The sequence below is a fragment of the Puntigrus tetrazona genome, chromosome 2, assembly GCF_018831695.1.
Source record: "Puntigrus tetrazona isolate hp1 chromosome 2, ASM1883169v1, whole genome shotgun sequence".
Lineage (NCBI taxonomy): Eukaryota > Metazoa > Chordata > Actinopteri > Cypriniformes > Cyprinidae > Puntigrus > Puntigrus tetrazona.
In genome coordinates this window covers 10,259,602-10,281,905 of record NC_056700.1, presented here as the reverse complement: position 1 = coordinate 10,281,905, position 22,304 = coordinate 10,259,602, and the positions used below count along the sequence as shown (strand labels likewise).

The 22,304-nt window shown below is 37.7% G+C and overlaps 1 protein-coding gene across 3 annotated transcripts in view; it reads left to right on the top strand.

Moving 5' to 3' along the window:
• Positions 1 to 22,304, top strand: part of tox (thymocyte selection-associated high mobility group box) — an 839,643-nt gene that overhangs the window by 781,068 nt on the left and 36,271 nt on the right. The window contains exon 1 of one of the 3 annotated variants that reach the window (XM_043259401.1): positions 5,879 to 6,071. The exons of 1 other annotated variant lie outside the window; for it this stretch is intronic. In XM_043259401.1, coding sequence (XP_043115336.1) covers positions 5,973 to 6,071 — 99 coding nt within the window. In that variant the 5' untranslated portion in view covers positions 5,879 to 5,972. Of the gene's footprint in view, positions 1 to 5,878; positions 6,072 to 22,304 lie in introns of those variants that run through there. One more of the 3 variants, XM_043259420.1, reaches the window with a different exon arrangement.

The window sequence follows — 22,304 nt, the reverse complement described above, 5'->3', positions numbered from 1 at the left end:
TATCATATATAAATAGTTTAATTTGCAGTCCTATCAATTTATATGTTATATCTCTGATGAATGGGATGTGGAACAATACACACACACACACTCAAAAAATACACAGCATGCACAACCACTCACTTACACACACACACAATGCGGTTTGTGCAGACAGCTGCGCTTTATATAAGTCAGTCACCAAAAGCTGTCAGTGACACTTAATGCCCACGGCACAAAAAGTAAGTCTACGTGAGCTTTAAAAGTGACATCTGAGCAACATCTATTAATGAAGTCCAAACACGACAACGGGAATGCAGTGGAGGACCACAGCAGTAATCACAAAAGTATTGCAAACATATGGCGTGATTAAATAGCTGAAGTCAAACTCTTCACATTCAGCTTCCTTCCTGCTGTTTTGAATTATTTGGGAAAACCATTAACTCTGTATATATTACTCTGTGCATTGCAGGCCTCAGGGTTTGGAAAAACAAGAGGACCCCAGAAATAAACTTCCCACTCTAGTGTAAAATAGCAGCCTTGTCAAATTCTTAAGTCTCAGGCAGTATCTCCAGTCTACACTATGTGACAGGCAGAGACTTTACGATCAAAATCAAAAGCAAATTGAATTTGATCTGATAGATTCAAAATAATCTGGTTTGTCTTGGTAGGTTGGATGTGAGAAATCAAGAAACAGGGGAGTCAGAAAGGGTTGATATCAACAGAGAACTGGACAGGCTGTCATTCCCCTGGCACAATCAGTTTTATCATCGACACACTGAACACTACACACACACACATACATGCTTGAAACACATAGGTTATAGCACTGATGTTGATATCATGGGTTGAAAACAAAAATTAATCATCACAAAAAAATAATGCACCATTTTGTCAGGAATTTCTCCCTGACCTCAAACACAATACAAAGCTCTTATGCATTTAGCAGCTCTGAATGAGAGAAATTGGTGTAGCACTAACAGGATATTTCAGCAAGTTAATAAGCGTTCAGGAAATGGACCAAATCAAGCTTGAGACCAATATGATGTAAATGCATCCCTGAAAAATGTACTGGCTTATCAAATGCATTAAATATTGATGAGATTTATGGAGAAGGAAAATGGGAGGAAACCCTGAATGCAGAATGGCCCCTGAGCAATGAGAAGTGCAAATGTATTCAATGTACACTACTTGACATTCATCTATTGAAAAGACAGACAGATCACCATGCAGAGTGTGTGTGTGAGGTGTGTATGATTGTGAAAGTGTGTTTTTAGCCAATGTGGGTGGTTGAGCAGTGAGGATGCGTTACATTTGGTGTTAGATACATTTTTTTTTTTGATGTAACAGTGCTCATCAAAAAAGGAAGGAAGAGGTGAAAAGAAGAAAAAGGAAGGAGAGAATAAATTTGAATGTATGATATGATGTATTCAGCCTGATGCAGCGATGATACCCCTCATCCACACAGCCTGCAGGTGAGATGCATACAATGTTTCACTGGATTAAAAAGGCAGCTGTCAGTGTGAAAACATGACCCTACATAATGTCTCTACAGCAGCATGTGGGCATTCTGTGATTTCACAGTGAAATTTAGGTCTGTCAGGTGATTGAGCGCTAAAAATGCTGATCCTGCTAATTCTGCTCCAAAGACACTGGAAGAATTCATAAGCAATGCTTAATGCTCACTTTAAAAGTCTGCGGAGTGTATAAGCATGGATCTAGTCAAATATTCATTAACTGGGGATAACTAAAGGTAGCTTTTTCAGAAAAGAAGAAAGTGGTTAAAAAATACTGCTAATCTGAACAGCCTATTATGTAGCAAATGTAGACAATCAATAACATTATGAGCAGATTAATATATATGATTATTCATATGAATACTCTCTACAATACAATATATTATTAACAATAAACCATAATTTAAAAAATCTGTCAATTCATCATTATTAATATGCTTTATATACTATATATATATATATATATATATATATATATATATATATATATATATATATATATACGTGTTCTATACATATATGTATATATATAAATAGTAGTGTTCCTAGTCAGATATATGTAAATTTAGAAATTTATATATCTGTTTAATTCAAAAAAAGACAATAGCCTTACAAGTCACTTATTTAAAAAAATATTTTTTTAAGTGTTTTCTCTCATTTTTAATACCCTCCTCTGCTTTTTATAAGAATCATTGGTTTAGAAAATCTGCTGCTTCTTAAACCTGAGTAGCAACTATGCATAGTGTCTGCAGATGTTTATAATGTATTAAAAATGCTTTTGCGAGTGCGCAAGTGAACAAGCTTATGAAACATCATCTGGCTGTATCTTGAAGATATTATATGTACAGTTTAAGACCGCGCCAGAACACTGTAAAAATGTTTAGTAAGAGGAGCCTAAAAAATGTGCTTCACGCCCAGTAACATTTTTTTCTAATGCGGGTTTCATTTGAGCCAAAAATATTACTTAGTATGACTGAATCAGCCTGAATACTTCACGTCGCACTGAATTTTTAAAGATTCGATGAAGTAAAAATAACAATTTAATGTAAAAACTGCCCAAACCCACATGTGGTGTATGTGTGCAGTGTGTGCTAGATATAGATTTGTGACTATATACATATATTCACACAAATCAAACTGCACAGTGCATGGGGAAGGTTGTACATTTCTATGGGGGAAGAATGTGTGTGATGAGGGTTATTTTGAATGTACTTAATAGGTAATACGGTGGGGATGGGGAAGTTGACATTCAGGAGATGCCTGTTTCTGAGAGTAAAGGTATGATTCCAAGTATCCAACACCCGACACGTGCTCACTCTCTCTCTCTAATACACAAGAGACAAAACAATAGGCAATCAGAGTAACTGCTGCTCATACAATTAGAAATAAATTCCTCTGACACACAACTACCAATGAACAAACTGGATATCACGCTTATTTGCAACTCTAAAAAAAGAATCCGAATCTTTGTTCAACCATGTTTCAAACTCAGCACACGTGACTCTTAATAGAACGATAAGCTTTAAAAATCACCTAAATTAGCTGAACTCTGATGAACTTCAGCTGTGTGAGAAGTTGGTTTAACACTGCTGGTTATATTTGTAACTATCAGATGTTTCACATTGTAAATCCCAGTGATTTTTGGTTCTGTGTACATCCGTTGAAATAACATATACGACTAAAAATGGAACTTCCCCATGGACACAACCTCCAACCAAACACCCTTCCCAAGAAAGCCTCATCCACAAATAGATTTCGGCTGCGTTTGGGAGCAAAATTGAACAAATTCTTCAGCTAATATCCTAGTCGTCACTGTATTGCTCACCTCTTGTTCTACATTTGATAAATTAACACTGTGTCAGCTTAATTGAAATAAGTCTATTTATGATGCTTGCTAGCTGAGTGCTAGTCTGCCAACACAATGCTTAAATGCCAGCTGATGCTCAAAGGTTAATGGAATAGAAACCTCTCATTGTAAATTAATTCACCCGATGTGGGCACCATATTGATTCTTTAACAAAATGTCAGCATAACTCAAATGTTAATGATTTCTAAAATTTCTTGAGGCTCTGAATTTGTCTGCCAGTTTCATCGGGCTAAATGTTAAAGTGTAAGAGAACTTCATATCAGATTTATACAGGCCAGTGAGATTTGTTATAGAAGTATGAAGAACTGTTAAACTCAACTTTCGTCACTTGAAAACAGATGTTTGGGTATTGTATGGTCTATCTTTTCAATAATAAAGAATAAAGTTAGATTTTATGGCTGAGAATGTCATGAAGCTAGATTGCTTTTTGGCTGCCAGTCACACATTGTTCGAGATTAACAGCCTTTGAAAAAAATGCTGACATGACTTTGACCACAAAAAAACGAGCTGTTGTGTGCACTAGCATTCCAACGTTCATCGGGCCGTATCCAAACAGAACCAGAGTAGACTTTCTTTTACTGTGGCTTTTGATGCAGAAAGACCACTGTAATGATACATTCTGATTTGGTGCATTTGTGGCAAAACATTACACCAGCGGCAGCGCTGTGTATCTCTATCATCATCAACCTGCGCTATCATCATCCCATAATCATCGATGAGAAATGATGAATAATGCGATTTCTCAATGTAATTGACAAGAAATAGGGCCACCTGCACCTCCTTCATTTCCATTTGTCTGAGAAAGGCGTGGCCTACTCATTTCCCGCCGAAAACATTATGCTCCGTCATGGATGGCATTGATTTTTGTGTTTCTCTCAAGCTTTGATAACCTAGTTCACAAACAAATGAGAGAGGAAAACAGATGGATAGATAGATAGATAGATAGATAGATAGATAGATAGATAGATAGATAGATAGATAGATAGATAGATAGATAGATAGAAGTAGATAGATATAAAGGAATATCATTTATTTAGCAACATTCAGCACACAATGTCTTAAAGAATGCATATCTAGAATTCTAAGAGCAAAACTAGAATCCCAGAATAACTCAAGCCCATCTTATGTCTGTGCACAGAGCTGCTTAATAGACTGTGTGCTGAGGTCTGGAGTGAGTAGTGAAGCCTGTCAGCTCTCTATTTTAATTCTGTAAAAGCTGCTTTGGGTGTAGCTGCTAAGAGAAATGACTAGGTTTATCTTCATTGATTATACATTTCTTCAAGCATTTCATATGATAAGCTTCTGGTACAGTGGAACAAGCTATTATTGACAGTCTCTGTTTTGGAAGGCAGTTGCCCTATGTTTATAACAATTTATGAATAAGTAATAATACTAACACTTCTCTGAATGTTTTAATTGATTATCATATTAGAATCAACTATATCCAAAATAAATATATCTATATCTATATATCTATATCTATCTATCTATCTATCTATATATATATATATATATATATATATATATATATATATATATATATATATATATATATATATATATAATTTATGGTCAGTATTGGCTATAGATTACTTCTGAAATATAGCTATACTCTTTACAAATTTGAATTAAAATGTAACTATCTTAATCTTTAAAAATACACTTTTCAAAACATATGCCATCCATTTTTTTCTTGTGAGCAGAGTGGAGGAGCAATTGCAAATGGGGAGGGAGAAATGAAAAACCAGGAGTGGGAAGTTTATGACAGCATGGAGGGCTCAACAGCAACATATTCCTTTCCTAATATCTTAAACACGCACACTTCCAGTTTCTAGTTTTCTTAGGAATGCCACAGCTGTCGACCAATGGTTTTAGACTACCTTTTGTTACATTAAAACAATTAAAGTGAGTCATTTAATTGTTCCATAACCTTAAGAACCCATGTTCTTCAACAAAAACAAACTGAAAACTGGGGCCCAGGTCGGAAGTTTGCTGAAGCCCCCTAATAACCTACAGGTTAGACTTCTGTAATCTCTCGTTTCTCATTACATTTAGATACATCCTAAAAGACAATCCTGTCAGAAATAGGTTCGCGTCGAAGAGCGATACTGGCACAGCTAAACGGAATCTTCCGTCCCCATATGTTTAGACAGTATCATAGGCAAAGCGATGCAAATCCTGAAGCCGGAGCGCGCGTCGCAGCGCCCCCTGTAGCCGCCAGCGGTAGCGCCGCGTGTCTTGCGAGTCTTTTGTGTGTGAACATTGGCAGCGCTCGCTTCTCTCCATAGAGCAGTTACACTGAGCCACAGCTGCACCAAGAAGATACACATCTCTACTCACAGCAGTCAACACAGACTCACCAGATGCTCTTGTTCTCTCCAAACCTGAGCGCTTTTTACCGCGGTATCTCTCTATTGTAAGACGACTGAGGTAGAGGTTCATATAAAAGTTTTTGCGAAAACCGCTTGGAACGGATGTGAGGCGCAATGAAAACCTCTTTCAGTCTTCACTTTGCACCTTCTTCTCTTAATTGCGTTGCGATTTCTGAGTAAGCGAGGAACACGCTTTCTAGTGGAAAGGCAATAGGGGCCGGTTGATGTTTTACTGAAATGGACGTGAGATTTTACCCACAACCTCCTCCACCATCAGCAACAGATCCTTCCCGACTGGGACAGTCACACTATTCAGACTCTCCGTATTGCAATAAGGTAAAAGCTTCATTTTATGATGCATGATCTTTTATGATGTGGATCTTCGCGAACGTGTTTTTGTTTGAGTTTCGCCTGGCTGAACTTTAATGAACACTGTTGAGGACTTGTCCAAAGTTTGCTCTTCACCCGACTGTCACGGAGAGTCAGGAAAGTCAGGAGCGACTGGCGCGACATCGCAAATGTATTCAGATCGGGTGACTATTACCTGTTTATATCGTCCTCGCTATACATGTTTATATGTTTAACTCTCAAACGCGCACGTCGGCGTTTTCACGTGCTTAAACTTAAAAACGCTGTTTCAGGTTGCCATAGAAACCGCGCGCGGGTTGTAAATAATATATGCAAATAATAATAAAACGCTCTATTTAAGTTGGTAACAAAAAAGTAGCACGCGCTTTTACTTAAATACACCTGCTCTTCGTCACAGCCCCAAACTCGTGGACATCAACAAGCTGTCCTTTTTCACGACATGCGCAAACAACAAAATAGTGCGCGTAGCGCCATGTTTATTAATGCTGTTCACAACATATTTATGTGTTTATACTTTTTACCAGCGGCATTAATTTATCTTCCTAAGTCCCCGAGGAACAACAGATATATGTGGGGTTTGTATTCCTCTATTTCTCCTAATGATGGTGCTGTTACTGTGTGTGTGCAGTGCATGTGCGCAGGATAAAGAGAGAGAGAGAGAGAGAGAGGAGTGTGTGTGTGTGTGTGTGTGTGTGTGTGTGTGGGTGAATGAGGAGGGGTAGGGTTACTGTGGGGTGATATAGTGGGGTTGGGGGTTGTATTATTCCTTTCAATGCTTCTTGATTCACTGCCATAGGTCTCATATCCATGTCTAAGTGCAGTCACATACACAGTGAAATGTTTTATGGATGAATCACATTTTTAGTGAGAGACCAAAAAAAAATCCTTGAAAGCACAATTTCATTGCATTGTTTCAGTGATTCATTTGTTAGATGTAATTTTGATGTGCGGCAGTAAATTGTTAATATCTTTGCTGAGTTTATAAAACCAGAGAGAGGAGAAAAGAGGCTGGCGGGGGTAGGGAGGAAAGGAAGAGGAGGGAAGGAGGGGGAAGGGCTTTCAGATATAATCTATATAGTGTAATTTTACTGCAGAGGCAAGTCAGCCTATATCAACTCCACTCGAGATTTTTCATCTTAGCAATTCAGAAAGAGAGGAGGAGGGGAGCTGGAGTTGGAGAAAAGAGAGAGAGATGGGGGTTGTGGTGGTGGTTGGGGTACACAGCAGAGCAAACAAGTGAGATTGTGACAGTGGTGTGTGGTATCTACAGAACAAATAGACAGAAATTGATGGTATGTGGCTAAGCGGGAGTCACGCTGCCCAGTGGGACTGATTCAGTCTGTGCACAAAGCCCCCATCTGATTACCTTCCTCCCTACCTGCTCTCCTCAGATCCCAGAGGACCGCAGTCCACACTCTTTCTGTTTGATGTGGACAGATAGATCTAAAAACAAGCACTGTATCTTTATTCATACGCTATGGATTTTAGTTTCAGAGCCTCTGAGACAAGCGCCCGGTTTAAAGCGTTCAGTTGCAGTGCACTTTGTTGTGGATTTTCTGCAGTTCAGCAAAACGTGTAAATGCAGGAAAGTCTGTGTTTGTCTAGCACGATGCTTTTTGTGCTGTGAAAGTAGAACACTTTCTGAGTCTAAAGTTATTGCTGCGAGGAGAAAAAAAGCTGGAGCAACTTTGAACACACTAATGCTCACGCACTTCCTGCGCCATACAGTTTGGTTCTTATCGCCCCGTGCTTATCGTTCTACCTCCTCTGGCATTTTTGTCACGAGACACTGTGTCGGTTTGCTAAGAAAGTGTTTGGCAAGCAAATAAATGCGAAAGCAATTAAATTTGAATTTGAAGACCCCATGAGGACTCTTTGAATCCGAATCTGCACCTCAGATGTGTGGTTTAATACAGGCGCTGCTGTTAAGGAAGTCAAGAGTGGTCTTGAGGGTACTCTAGAGAGAGAGAGTGTGGCATCATGGGTAGGATTGGATTACAGTCTGTTTGGGATTATGAAAACCGGCAAAGATGCAGCCCCTGACCATTAATAGCCAACAAAACTACTCTGCTGAAGCCGACCTATATCAAAGTCAATGATTTATTTCATGCCTAATGACTTTCAGCTGGTGCTCAAGTCGTGGCTTTAATGGAGTTTACAGGCTCGAAGTTATTACAGCCAATGAGATAATGCAAGCAAGCTGTTAACACTACGCATGACTCATTGTCTTGTAAGTCCGACGTTGATGTGGTTTAAGGAATGACGAGAGCTTGTATGTTCCCAGATTTCACAGGTTTTGCTTGTTTACAGTCTAAACTCTTGTGCGCTTGTCAAGTCTTGGGATAGCAGAAGTCTGATCTAACTAATTGAGTTTTGTACCTACAAGAAAAATGGTTGAAATACATTACTACATACATGCATAAAACATTAATACAACAATACTTTTTCAGTTTTATTACTTTAAAGTTTCATGTTTAGTTGATTGTTGGTTGCCATTTCTTTTTTTCAAAGAAAATTCTACACTTGTTTTGTTTTTGGGCGTGTTGAAGAAACTCGACTGATGCAAGATTATTAAATTACCCGTGTATTTAAAACTACAGCGAATAATAGAGCTGTTGAGCAGAACAGGCCTGTGAATTTTTATTGACGTGCATTTTAATGCCCAGCGAACATATGGCTTTAATTTTTACATTCTGTCCTAAGACAGACACCTATAAACAATTGTCAGTGGAAAACCTGCTACAAATTAAATTCAGACTCTTGATTACAATTATGGGCAAGAGTCTCCCGAAACCGATCTCATGGTTTTGATGTCTTTTTAAAATGTTAGTACATTCCTGCTCTTAAAGGAGATTACATTAAAAGCGGATGAGAAATTAGATATCTCAAATATGTATTGCTGTCATGGGCCGTGCTCTGTAATATAAAGTCTGCTGTGTGTGTGTCTTAGCCACAGGCATTTTCAATTAAGTAGAAATTACAGAGATCTTTGGTGGTCCTGGATGTCAGAGGTCCCAGGATGTCGACCTGACATAATACGCTGTCTTTTGTGTTTGTTAGTCAAGAGCAGTACTCAAACCTCACTCTTAAATTGACTAACCCAACCTCCCCCACCACCACCATCTCCAGCTGCAATGATCATTACACGCATGTGCATTTTAAACAAAGGAGCTAACGGACTTATCATCTGAGCACTGGAAGTAGAAGCCGAGAGAGTGGAGCTTGCGCTGGTAATCTCTGTTTACCAGGTCACTGCTTCTCAGAAAGAGTGACGTGATGACAGGGTGAGACTGAGTGGGCATTTCATCCGTGCCCCCTCCAGCCTCGGCCTTTAGAGCAGTGATCAAACCACACTCCTAAATGTGAGAGGAAATCAATGTACAGCGCAGCAGTCTGTTTGTATTTGATGTTGTATCGTTCATGTGATGTCATAATGGTAAGCGGTTCGGTTTACAAGATCCGAAATTTTTATTGTTCTTGGCTCAAACCGAAGCATATAATCCACGAATCATGTTGTCAGGATGGTATTTGTGTTAATGCCACAGTGCACTTTTGATATATTAGTATTTAATTCAGCTTGTGAAAAAAGCTCGATAAAAAGATTTTTAAATGCTAAACTTGATCGCTATAGAAAGTTCTATAAGTTAATTAAATAAACAGTTTTACTGTTACCTGGCAACCACAGCTGCCTGTTTTCCAATTTTCAGATTTTTAACCGTGAGAGACAGAACTATTAGGTATGTTTGGTAAACTGTAATACAATTAACTTAGCTTTAAAAAAAAGGCTTTAAACACATCAAACTGTGTATTTATTTGTTTCTTCTTTTAAATATTTGATGCTTCATTTCTGTATCACACAAAATTATATTTTAAACTGCATTTAGACCTAAGTCTTTTTATTACGTTTTGTCTTAATTCAAAATGCCTATTACATTAAAAAGTCATACAGTTGTTCATACAGTTTTTTTTGCTTTCACTGATGATTTTTGGAAAAACTTTAGAGTTTCAGATGCAGTTTCCATGTATTCTTATGAAATATAAAGATTTGGTTTGTGTTTTTGCTGAATTATATGCATTAAAGTTTTGTGGGATGTCATTATAGACAGGTGTTAAGTGTATAGAGCTTAAGGCTTTAATACCTTCATGTTTGAATAGTTCTGAAACATACTGTAACTCCCAAAATGGCTCTCTCCTGCTTTAAACAGAGATGTCCTTCCACTGACAGATATCTGGAGTTTTCCTATGTCAACAGCGTGTGTCAACATTACGCAGGCCGTCCACACATGGGTGGATTGTCATAAATGTGAGATGTTGACATAAGCTGTGATCTTTGCTCATGTTGTGCCTAGGTCAAGCTCCAAGCGCAAATGCACAAAGAAGTGCTGCGCATCGCTGATGCGATATTGTTTTACTCGCACCAGCCACACCTGGCAGATAGCTTTGCAAAATGTGTATGTTAAGTCTGAACATTTAATATTTCTAGTAGCTTCTTAACTGTTATCTTGCAGCAGGTGCTAAACCAATTGCCAGTTAATAAACTAAAATGTACATTTGCTGAAAAAAACGAACACAGCGAGATCAATTATTGTCTCGTCTCCACAATATCCATATATTCTCATTTAAGGTCAACTTAATTGCATCCAAATTTGGTTTTGCTGGTAACAAAAGCCATTACTGTTTGAGTTCCTGTTCAGTGGCTAGCTGGCACGGGTTCACTGGTTACTGTCAAAAGGATTTGCTTCTGATTGACAGCCTCACTGGAATGTGAATAGAGTTTTTAATTGCATATCATGTGTGCATATCTAAAGAGACAGGCTCTGTGGCTCAGACTACTGTTCAGTACGTACAACTCAACTACAAAATCATAAACACAAACACACATTCATTATATAAGACCATTTTACATGGGCTGTTTCATCTCACTTCCTTCCATTATGTGGTAGAAAATCTGCTCGCTTTGTTTGCTTTGACTTTATGGACATGTCCACGTATAATTTTCCCGTATGTTGATATTAAATACATAATATACTGTCCAAACACTCACACAGGAACTGTAGCACAGCACCAATTTATTTGCAGACCATAAATGACGCTGTCTATCAGTGACTCTCTATCGCTTCTTATCACAAAACGCCACATTTCTTTGGCATCCAATACCTGGATACCAGATGTGACTGATCCTGTTCCTCAGAAAAGGCAAAATAAATAAAAATAACACCATAAAAGTATTATTAATGCAGTCGTATAACTTGTGTGCGATATTCACAGTAATTTGATACCTTTGAGGAACAGACCAAAAGTGAAGTTGACATTTGTTCCTCATCGTTCTGCATATTCACATTTGGTTATGACTTTAACCAGGTCCAATAAACTGGTTACATTTATGTAAAAAAAAGCTATTGCTAGACTATTTTCCACTGGATTTTCACTGTAACTTTTAATGTTGTATAATCCATTTGTTTAATTCTGGGCTCAATATGTACATGGGAGATGGTCCACAAAAAAAGTTCAGAAAAAATTATTTGTGCTGTCAATCGATTAAAAGATTTTATTGCGTCAATAACAGTCATGGACTGTGATTAATCATGATTAATCACAATTTTTAAATACTAGGATTTACCTGTAAATGTGTTGAAATAAAGAAATACATGATAAACTAGTTTAAGGAAACAGAACCTTTACACGACTTTCAGGTATGAGACACAATCTTTATTATTCTTTTATCATTATTCTGTTTTTATTTAGCGATTATCAGCCTTTAAACAAGCAATAAAAAAGTTTACCAGGCCACATCACTTCAATCCCAGAACACATTTTCCCAACTATCTTCAAAAATATTTCTAAATAAACACAAAACATTGTCTCGTGACCTTGTGAAGTTATTTGGTTGTTTATTGTTGTTAAATATGCTATTTATAGCCTTTTTGTTTTTGCTAATTTGCAAAAAATGTGGTTAAATTCTATTTTATTTGTTTGTATCATATTTTAACACTTTTATTTAGCTTTTAAGAGGTGTACAAAGACCTTACACATTGCACGTTATGTTTTTATTAACTTAGAATGAGCTATTTATATCTCCTTACACAGTGGGTCCTCTTACGTGGAAGCCGCCATTTTGTTTGTAGAGTATCCCTTTAAGGACGTGTTACGTGTTACGTGTTGTTCTTGCAAACGCTGTCTGACACACAATGATAAAAAAAGTAACAATAATATTTTTAATAACATATAGATGCCACTAAAATTTACACACTGCACCTTTAATGCAATGACTATATTGGCCAAATGGAAATTTTTTATGTTTTTAATATCGCACAAAAACTACATCAAATATACAGCTGTCTTCAGGGTTCCAAAACAAAACCTAGCATCTTTGGCATAAAAATTGTCAAAACCCCTGGATGTTTTTTTGCTGGATTTTTTCTTGCACATTTCGTGTTCTTATTTCTAGTAGTTACAGGCTAGTGTAGCCCTCAACAGTTCTCCACAGCGAGGTGTACAGTGAATAAAAGAGCGCTGGCACTGGATCGTTACTCTGTATCTGGAAAGAAAAAGTGTAATCAGCGCACCTCTAGTCCAGAATGATTGCCGGTCATGATCTCCAAGCCCACAGAAGTGTTGTTAATTATGCTGGAAGAATGATTATTGTTGTCACTGCTCGTTCCACAGACCCAGAGGGCCAAACCTGCAAAACAGATTCGAGGAAAATAATGGCGGTATCTGCAATCAGCCTAGGTGGTTTGGGAAATCTATCAGTGATGCATTTAAATGTGAAACTGACAAAGAAAGATCTGCATAAGTGGAGTACGTTTGTAAAGATGCTAAAAGAGCTTGTCGTAGCCAGTGAGAAGAGACCTGTGCTGAAGTGCAAAGGCGTCAGTTTGTGTGTGAATTTTGCTTGCTTGGTATGTTCCATTTTCGTCTTTGCCACTGTGGAAAATGCAAGGCCGTAAACACGAGCATTCCTGTGAGAAAGACAGCGTTCAGTTGCATTTTACGGCCTTGAATTTTAGTGACATGTTTACGTCGTCTGTGTCTGTGTTTACGACGCTGGTCGTCAGTCCCAGTTCAGCCCTCTCCAATCTTTGAGTCTGCCTTGCGTGTAATTCAAACAAATGTGACATAGCGTTGCATCCATGTTTGTTACAGAATAAGATTATTTTCTCAATATAATTAGCTTCCTTCTCGACTAGCATATCAGCCAGTGCAGTGTGATGCAGAAAATGCCAAAAGATCAACTCATTAAGTAGCTGAACATAATGATCATAAAATCTGGACATGTGTTCGCTTTATTTTGGCTGGGGAATGGGTTTTTTTTCGGGCCGCCATGCGCGTCGAAAACTCTGGCACAAATCTGTGATTGCGATTCATTGGAGGCATCTCATTTTTTGGGTCTGCTTTGCCCAATGACAGTCTACATATGAATAGCTGATTAGGCTCCCAGTTTGAGGAAACATCCAAACAGATGGCTCTGTGAAAACCAATCCAGAATAGCTTAATTGTTTGGTTTAATCTCACTATGAAACATATTGCAATCATTTTCACATAAAGGCTTTTTTGCAGAATGTAATGAAAGTTATGGTGCGGATCCAGAATTTTTGGAGCAGCCTGAAAATATCCCAAACATCCTCTTTTGCCATCAGTCTAATTGCTAATATCTTCAAAGGACTCTCACCATAATAATTCATTTTCCGTTGTTTGTAGTTTTTGAGTGCGTGTGTCATCAACACACAAGGCGCGTAATTCACTGCTTATTTAATTCACAAAGTTTTCCATTTTATTTTCTGGCATGCGCATGGTTTCAATGAGTCCAGCATCTGTTAGACACACATTTGTGTGTTTGTTTGCATTCTTGGTGTGTTATTCTGACCACAATAATAGTGCCAGCCTCTCCATTATGTGGTTCTGTAGCGTGAGAGGACTTCACGCACACTGCGGCAGCTTTGTGAAGGAGCACACCCTGGCCTTTGTGGGCCCATCTGTAGGTGAACTAATGGCCTGTTGCGTTTCCCCTCATTCAGCTCAGTCTTTGGTGTTTAAGTGGCACCTGTCAGCCTTTTGATGCCTGGTCCTCTGTTCTCCTGCGATCAGGAAGGACACGTTGCGAGTCCCGATCGCTGTCCTGTGACAAGTGTGAGATCATGTTTCAGCGGCACTAGAACAGGTGGGCCCCACACCTTTCTCCTCTGGAACATAATCATCAAAATGGACTCCACGCTCTGAGGCTTATCATTAGCTGTAATCAAAACCTATAAGTGCAAAGAGTAGGGTGGTGCGTAAAACATCAATACTGCACTAATCGCGATGTCGTTTTACCGTGATGTGAGCATTCTGATGCCATGGTTTATGTTATTAAATAGCATCGATGAACCGTTTTTCGTAAGTTACTAATGCTTTTGTTCAACAGGCATGAAACGGTTTCTATTCACTCTTTTTATTCATCAAATAGTCCTGGAGATAATGTTTTTTTGCAAAAAAAAATTTTCAACATTTATAGCAATAAGAAATGTTTTTTCAATTAAGCATATTAAAATGATTTCTAATGGCAGTGACACTAAAGTAACGATGGCGACCATCACAAGCAAAAGGTAAATCAATTGATTTATTTTTCTGTAATTACTCCATTCAAACACAAAACAAACATTTTGAAACGAGATTCATAACATATATGGAGAGTTTCACTTACTTACTATAATGTAATATATATTGTTTTGAAAATTAGAATCAGCTTTGAAAAGAGTTTTAACAGTGCTATAACAGAATTTTTGATATTCAGAACATTCTTCAGTGAATTGAGAATGGCTTTTAAATTAAGCCCAGTTCATGAATTTGAACTGAATTTGAATTGACATAGCCAGCAGCTATTTTCATTGCTATTTTCATTTTAAAATAAGGAAGTTAAATTTAAAAAAAAGAAAACAAATAACCGCAAACTTTAACTGGACAAGTCAGATTAGTCAAGACAGGATTTGATTATTGGCTTAATTAATAGATAGATAGACAGAAGACAAATTCCTGCTTAGGACTTTTCCTTAAAAACAAAAACCTTTATGGCTTCACGTGTATACTGTACTTGAAAGTCTTTCAGACATTTCCTCTACATGCAAAATTTAAGAGCAAGGGGGAAAAAAGATGTTTTTAACAAACATCCCTTTTATTTTTATTTTTGTCCTCACTGCGAGCAGCTGTGTTTGAGGTCAAAATCGACTCAAAATAACAGACTTAAAGTTATAATTGCACGCTTGACTTTCAGAGAAACTCCCCTCAGTGCTTGTTCATGGTCTGGTGAAAAGCTTTGAAGCAAGTCATTTACTCAAGTTATTATTTGAGGGTTGAGGCTGATCGATGTTCCATATTTTGGGTGTTTACACATTCAGGCTTTTAGAGGACACACTCAGCCAACTCAGCTCGACTCATGAGCCTAAAATTAGGCATGAAAATATGCGTTACTCTGACTGCGGCGCACAAGAGAGCAATTAATTTTAGCGCGGCAAGTGTGTATGCCGTTCATAAGCAAAAGAGAAGGTAATTCAAAGAGACTTAAACCTTATCAGGACAGCTACAAGTGAAATGGAAATGAAAGGCGGTGGACAGAGAAAACAAGGAGCTCATTTCAACAGGAAACCAGCAGAAAGTCATACTCAATTTTGTTTTGTATTAGTCATACCTTCTTCGCGGTTTCCCGCTGAAAGGATAGAAAATGGAGTCAAAAATGGTTCCAAACCCATTTGTTTTATAGAAACACTTTGAAAAGTTTTGCGGTTCGGGCTTAGCATTAGATTAGTTGGGATATGAGACTGTCTGCCTTTAAAACAGCCTTTCATCCACTACCATTATTTTAAACACTAAACTTTAAAATGGAAGCTTTAAAGTCATTTAAAACATTCATTTCCGCATAGCTTTCAATTGAAACAGCGTCTTGCGGTCCTGATTTAGTAAAATATGATTCCCCCCGCACAAGACGAAAGGCGCAGTATATTAAAATCTGTCGGAAGGGCAAGTTTTCTAGCCTATTCTGGATAAGAGTGCAAATGAGTCTGTCATCACAAATATTACACCTGATCTATAAAACAATTCATGAATTTTTGAAGCCCCTTGGCATTCGGTTTCATGCCTTCCTGTTCGTGTAAATGCAAATCAGTATTACACAGGTGTTATGTGTGTTTTAAAAGATGGAAATAGTTCCTTTGTCATTTTAATAACGAGATTTTTTTTCAACCTTGCAATTCAAACGGTCGAGGCGTATAAGTTGAACCATAAAATCATCCCTGTTTCAGTACCTCTGAGTCTGATAGTGTTGGACACTCTGTGTTTCTGCTCTCTGCAAACAAGGCCCTGAAGAGAGAGAGAGATAAAGAGAGAGTGAGAGAGATATGCACACACACACAGACACACACACACACACACACACACACACACACATTCAAATATATGACCCCAGTGTAAATGAGGAACAGCTGCACCATTGTAATTAAACATGGGCAAAGAAAACTACACAAACAAATGAACCTCACAGCCGTAGGTCCTGAGGCACATTAAGGGGAGAGAGAGAGAGAGAGAGAGAGAGTCACAAAGCTTCCTACAGGTGGTTAAAACACAAAATTGCTTCTTGGAAGACAAATGAAGCACCCTTTAAATTTGTCAGATAGGAAGTTAATGCTTTTAGTGCTGTTAGCGGAGATCAGGCTACCACACTCACATTTGACACGTTTCACTGGCTGCTAAACTCATGGTGCTCAGCTGTAGTGAGATTAAGCCAAATATTATTTTAAAGCATTATCACACTAATATGATGTTTTAATGAACATTGTGCAAGAAAAAAATAGCAATCAAGGCATTTACACTTAGTTGTGAATTGTGTTGTCTGCGGTCTACTGATTATTAAATATAAATGAGATTAAAGAGATAGGTTTTCAAAAAGAATATGTTTTAATTACTTTCTCATATTGTTCCAAACACGCACGCTATTTTTTCCCAGTGGAACTTTTCCAGTTCACAGTGACCACATCTGTCAAGTTCCAAAAAGCGAAAGAAAAACATCATAAAAGCACCGTAAAAGTAATTTTTTTATGACTTATTTGATATATATCTTTCAAACCCATACAATAAATTTATGTAAGAAACAGACCAGAATCAAAGTTATAAAGCACATATCATATGGACTAGTCGATTTTTTTGCTTGACTGAAACAACTCAAGGAGGGGAAAACAATGATAGGATTTTCCTTTTTTGGTGTCCTTTTAAGTAAAACATAAGTATCTATTGTACTTGACAGATGAAAGTGCTCTCATGAAATTACTTTTGCCTTCATTATGCTTGTTATTGTAATGCAGCAAGTATGAATATCATATCATCAAGGTATTTTTAGTCTTTGTACCCTCATAAAGTCTATGTGTAGCATCACTCTATTTGATTAATATCATTACACGTCATGTTTTCCTAAGGAAACTTCAAAGTAAATTTGCAGCTCAGGTTCTCCCGCAATCAATACGGTAATATGATCGAGATATTTTTGTCCTCTTAGCAAATTTGCTGGCGACTACAGTCGGAGAGTTAACTTTCAAGGCACCATTATCCAAGTTGAAGAGAAGAATGAGACATAAAAGCAGGTTTTGTTCTCAGGTTTAGTCCTTAATCAATAGTTTTATGTAAAAAAAAAAATACAATAAAATGACAAGCTGTAGTCTAATAGCGATGCAGGAGCTGGGCACATCTGAGGATGCCATGGAGACCCATGTGATGCTGATCAGGCTGAAACTCATTAGCCAGGCCAGATTTGTGCGAATGTTCAGGATGCCGAAATCTCGCGCCGAACGGATCTGGTGGATGCTTGTCATGGCAACAGCATGTATCAATAAAGCAATCTTTATTTCCTGACAGCGAACGAGACCTGCATTCTAATGGAAGGGCTGTTATTTCGTTACCCTGCAGTCCAACTAGCTTTAGCTAACCCATACGCTTTCGGGTTGTTAATGTATCAAAGCAGACAAGCGGCCGATGATTGACACGTAATGGGATGTTTGTGCCCGGTAGTGTCCGAGCTTGTTTTTCCGTGTATGTTTTTAGCAGTGGCTCATTGGTCAGGCCGCATTAATTCCTATGTGTTTTCCTAGCAGGAGAGGTAATGAACAGGAAGTGATTGTGGTCATGCGTCCAGATAAGAGAGCTTGTGTCCCAGCATCCCTGATGCTTATCACCCACCACACCAGGGCGGCAGCTGCGGAGGAAGTACATAGCGCCATAGCAACAGGCCAAGAGAGGAGAATTCACTCTGAAGCTTACAAAATGTCTCGGGTTCAGCTCTGCACAAAACGGGGCTGTGAGATCACTTGTTTGAAAACACGTGTAGATGCTTTGTAAAATGGGTAGGTTTGAATTTCAATTCAGAATTCATGGTCAAAGCTTGTTGTAAAATGACTGTAAATGACTGCAGATTCTATATTAATGTGGCAATTTAATATAATGAAATATATTTCTTGGCAGAAAAATTGTTTAGGATTAGCTATAATAAATGTGACTCATTCATTGATGTTGCTACTGAAAAACACAGGAGATTACTGACATAATATACTCCTATTCAGATAAGCTAATTGATTATATGTATTTTAATAACAGTAAATAGCAACATTTGGTGTATTATGTTTGTTTGTTTTTTAATAGAATAGCACCCAAAATGGTATTTACATCTTTAACTTATTCCATAATAGTGCTGGGAGTGACAATAATAGTTAAAATATTGATGAATATTTAATATGTGAATATAAAGTAGTGTTATTGATGTCAATTATAGCAATAATTTATATTTAATTAATATATGATAAATATAAATCTATTATTATTTTTATATAAAACAATAATAATGTATATTAAAATAATATAATACATAGCAATCTTTTATTATTTATATAATAATAATAATCGCAATTAATTTTCAAATAATATATTAAATAGCAAATAAACTATAGCTAATCTTGTTATTCTTCTTCTTTGTCTTTTTGTTATTATTATTAGTGGTGGTGGTAAAAACTGAAATAAAACAATAATTAGTTTGCATTATTTCATTAGGATATACTGGTCAATCACCGTAAAAGACTTTTCTTTCGTGGCTTATTGCTTTATCGACACACACATACAAACAGAACACAATAGAGCAGTGGTATGAATTCAAAGCCTGAGTCGCAGATTGAATGGAACAAATGTGGAGGGGATGCTTGGGATTTTTCTCCCTACGTATGTCCAGGGCTGATAGCATTCCTGTTCTCTGGTGTGGTGTCGCTGTAATAGTCCTGGTTAGCGCTGGCGATGTGAAGCTCTGCTGTGCTGTTGGCTGAAGCCGAGCTGAGGATGAGAACACAGTGGCCCATTGTACTGCTTTCAGATACACAGCCTGATGTGTGAGTTCGGTCGGCTCCTGCTGGGAGCTTTTGTCAAGCGGAGTAGCCCGCTCAAGAGTGTCGCCTTTTCCCCCTAAATATGGTACATTTCTGTGGGAGATTCGGGAGGGCCTGTCATAAAGAACATGGCCCTTTTGATTTGCTATCAGTGCCCACACGTCGCCCCTCTGTCAACATGGCGTCAGGTTAAATGATGGATTAGCGGATTGATTTTCCCGGATATTCCGCTTAATTGTCTTTTTGTGTTTTGCAAATTAGCAGGAAAATGGCTGAACACTAGTCTCTTTGTGGCTTTCCGTGTTTTTCACCAGATGGCGAGAGCTCTGCTATTGATTACAACTGTAAGGTGGACTTAAATTAATGTAAACAGCAGAGTTCATTAAATTTTCATTTACCAGCTCTTGCAGTTGATAAAAATAGCTCGTTAATTCTGCCCAAATGCACTGAGTTACCTTCTCCATGTCAATCAGGTGTGACGAGAGCACTTCCTAATTTAAAAGAAGGCGGATTCATATTTTAATAAGCCACTGTGCGTGGCATTCAGCCACGAGGTAAGAAAAAAAGACCCAACATCTGAATTAATCGCGTTGGAGGTTAAATTCAATTTCACGTAATGGGACTTGGCACAGTTTTTTTTTTCTGCACAATAGCTGAAATTGCAGCCCTTTCAGCTGGCTGCTGGCAGCCGTCCACCCAGGTCATCCTGGCTCCTGCTTCTTGTTGTCTCTTTTTTTCCCCACTCTGTATAAAGATACAGGCAGAAAAATGTTAATCCTTTCAGTGCGTCGCACCTGTTGACATTTTTGGGGTCTATCAGTTTTGCGATTAGCATGATTTAGTGTAGCTTACCTCCCTGCAACAAGGACAGCCGGAGAGTTCTGGGGGGGGGGCCTGTGTCCATTTTCCTGATGCACCAGGACAAATTCTCTGAGTCTGTTGAGAGTGATTAGATTTCTCAAGGGTCCTTGTCTCAGAAACACTACCCTACATAAATTACTCATGCTCTTCTCTCATGGGCTCAAAGACCGGCTGCCAGTGCTGGAACACATCAGCCATTTGCCTGTTCAGATGTTCATGCGGTGAATTCAACAATAAAAATATAGAAATATGACACATTTTAAGGTAGTACTAATAATACGGCCACAAACAAGATTTGTACACTTCAGTCAAAATTAAAAATGTGTAAATATGTATTTGTATATATAATACTTTTATTGCATGCATTAATTTTATCAAAAGTAAGTACTGTAAATGTTATAAAAGTGGTTTGTTTGATCAAAGAATTGTAAAAGTGTCAAAGATTACGCAAAATGATGACAGTTTCCAACATTCATAATAATAAAAATGTTTCTTGAGCACCAAATCAGCATATTACAATTATTTTTAAGGATCATGTGACACTGAAGACTGGACTAAATTCAGCTTTGCCTCACAGTAATAAATTATAATTTATAAATATATTTATATTAGATTTTTCTGAAACATTTTAAAAATTATTTAGAATTTGCATTATAAACAAAATATCACAACAAGTGGCTTTTAATTTAACTAAACAATACAATTTTTGCTCACAATATGAGGTATCAAATCTGAATCAATCTAAATCAATAGATATATCATTTGAAATGCCAAAGAATCTTGAACTTGTGAAACTTTGTGGAACGCAACGTAATTGTTTACATAATGAATTTAGAACTGGTTTAATATTTATAAATGTGATTACATATACAGTTATGCATATATAACTTCCTCATTGTTATATTGAGATATATATATATATATATATATATATATATATATATATATATATATATATATATATATATATATATATATTCTCAATATAACAATGAGGAAGTTGCACTACAACACTGTGCTGTGTAACACTCTGTTCTGGTGACAATGGTCTCATGTGGTTGTTTGTAAGAGGTCACCATGTCATGCGGAAGGTTTCATGTCTTCAACTAGCTGTTCTGTGGTTGAAGTGCATTGTGGGACATTGGTGTAGACATATGTCGGACTGCATCCCAGACACCAAAAGTAGCACACAGATTCACACACACACACACACACACACACACACACACACACACACACACACACACACACACACACACACACACCACTCCTGTTGAGATAAAAATAACGTGACCTACCTTTCAGCTGCAAACATCCTCAAGTGAGCAGATACACTTAAACACTCTCCCACACGAGTTAAACACCGTTGACCCCGCACAGCTGCACCAAAATCTGCACCATTTATCAAAATACAGAAACGAAACAGACACCGAAGACAAACAAGGAGAATAAATGTTGTCTTTGGGCTTTCGGAGCTGGAAAACACTTGTTCAAACAGCCTTATCAAACCAAATTTTCCCCTCAACCAATCGTAAAATAAAGCAATTAAGTGGTCATGTCACCATCTATTGGTCTCCAGTGAAATATGCCTTCATTTACCTCCATCGGGATTCCTGAGGCAGTAAATTATGATACACTGTAATTTTGTCTCACTCTGAAAGGATATTTAACAAGCCACTGGCTGCTCACTCTGAAACTTAATCATTTTTATCCCCGTCCCCGTCTTTTTTCAGGTCAGCTCTGTTTTAGATGAGATTCAGTCAGTGTTGAAGCATATCTAAGGACTCGGTTAGGGGAAACAGACATTAAAGTTCGCTAATGGTTTAATTTAAGCTAATTGCGCCGACACCAGTGACCAAAAACCGCGAGCCGCAGAAACTGATAAAGCGCTTCACGCCAACAATATGGCCAGAAGGAAAGGAGAAAAGCAGTATGTCATCATTCATGAATC